The sequence below is a fragment of the Buceros rhinoceros genome, unplaced genomic scaffold (genome assembly GCF_000710305.1).
Source record: "Buceros rhinoceros silvestris isolate BGI_N320 unplaced genomic scaffold, ASM71030v1 scaffold18032, whole genome shotgun sequence".
NCBI classification, from domain to species: Eukaryota; Metazoa; Chordata; class Aves; order Bucerotiformes; family Bucerotidae; genus Buceros; species Buceros rhinoceros.
Window position 1 is genome coordinate 4,078 of NW_010399649.1, and position 681 is coordinate 4,758.

Below are 681 nucleotides of genomic sequence, written 5' to 3' on the forward strand. Positions count from 1 at the left end.
GGAGCTGTCCTGGAGCAGGAAACCTAAAGCAGGCTGCGGTGCAGGCGTCCGCTGAGGTCGGTGTTCTGTGAACCGGCTGTTGGTGCTGAGCTTCACCTCAGATGGCTGCACTGAACAAGCAAGTCTGCTTCCCTGAAAGCGCCTGGCGTGCAGCTCCTCGCTGCCCTGCGTGGTGGGGCGGCTCCATACCCACCCCTTTGCTCAGGCAGCTTCCCGCTGAAACCCGTCCCTGATTCTGCCTTGCAGTGTGTCTGATCTCCAGCTCTGACCAGCCATGCCGTCTGCTGTGGAGGGCTCGGAGCAGGGTGAGGGGGAAATGCTGCGCTATGAGGACACCGAAGATGACAATGTCAGGTGAGTCCTGCCTGCCAGCAGGGCACAGACTCAGTCTTGAGTGAGGCAGGAGACGCTCCAGGTGAAGGAGTGACCGTTCTCCTGCTCTGAAGAGGGAGGGACTCCACTAGGTGATTGGTCACATCCAAGTGCAGTCACATCTGTGAAATCAAACTGCCCTGGCAGGGAGGGACGGAGCGCTCTGGCTCAGGCTGAGCACAAGCAGCTATTTGTTTAGTCCCTGCTATCAAGCTCGTGTTTCAGAAATGCTTTGACCCCTTGGCAGTGGTGTCTGTGCCTTCCCAGCCGAGGTGAGCCAGCGTTCCATGGCTCGCTGGGTGCTCTCAT

The 681-nt window shown here is 59.0% G+C and overlaps 1 protein-coding gene across 1 annotated transcript in view; it reads left to right on the forward strand.

Moving 5' to 3' along the window:
* Nucleotides 1-274: 274 nt before the first annotated feature.
* The window catches only part of HMOX2 (heme oxygenase (decycling) 2), a gene marked incomplete at its 3' end in the record, with an annotated part of 2,405 nt that continues 1,998 nt past the window's right edge, over nt 275-681 (forward strand). Inside the window, exon 1 of the mRNA XM_010131572.1 lies at nt 275-354. Coding sequence (XP_010129874.1) covers nt 275-354 — 80 coding nt within the window. The remainder of the gene's footprint in view (nt 355-681) is intronic.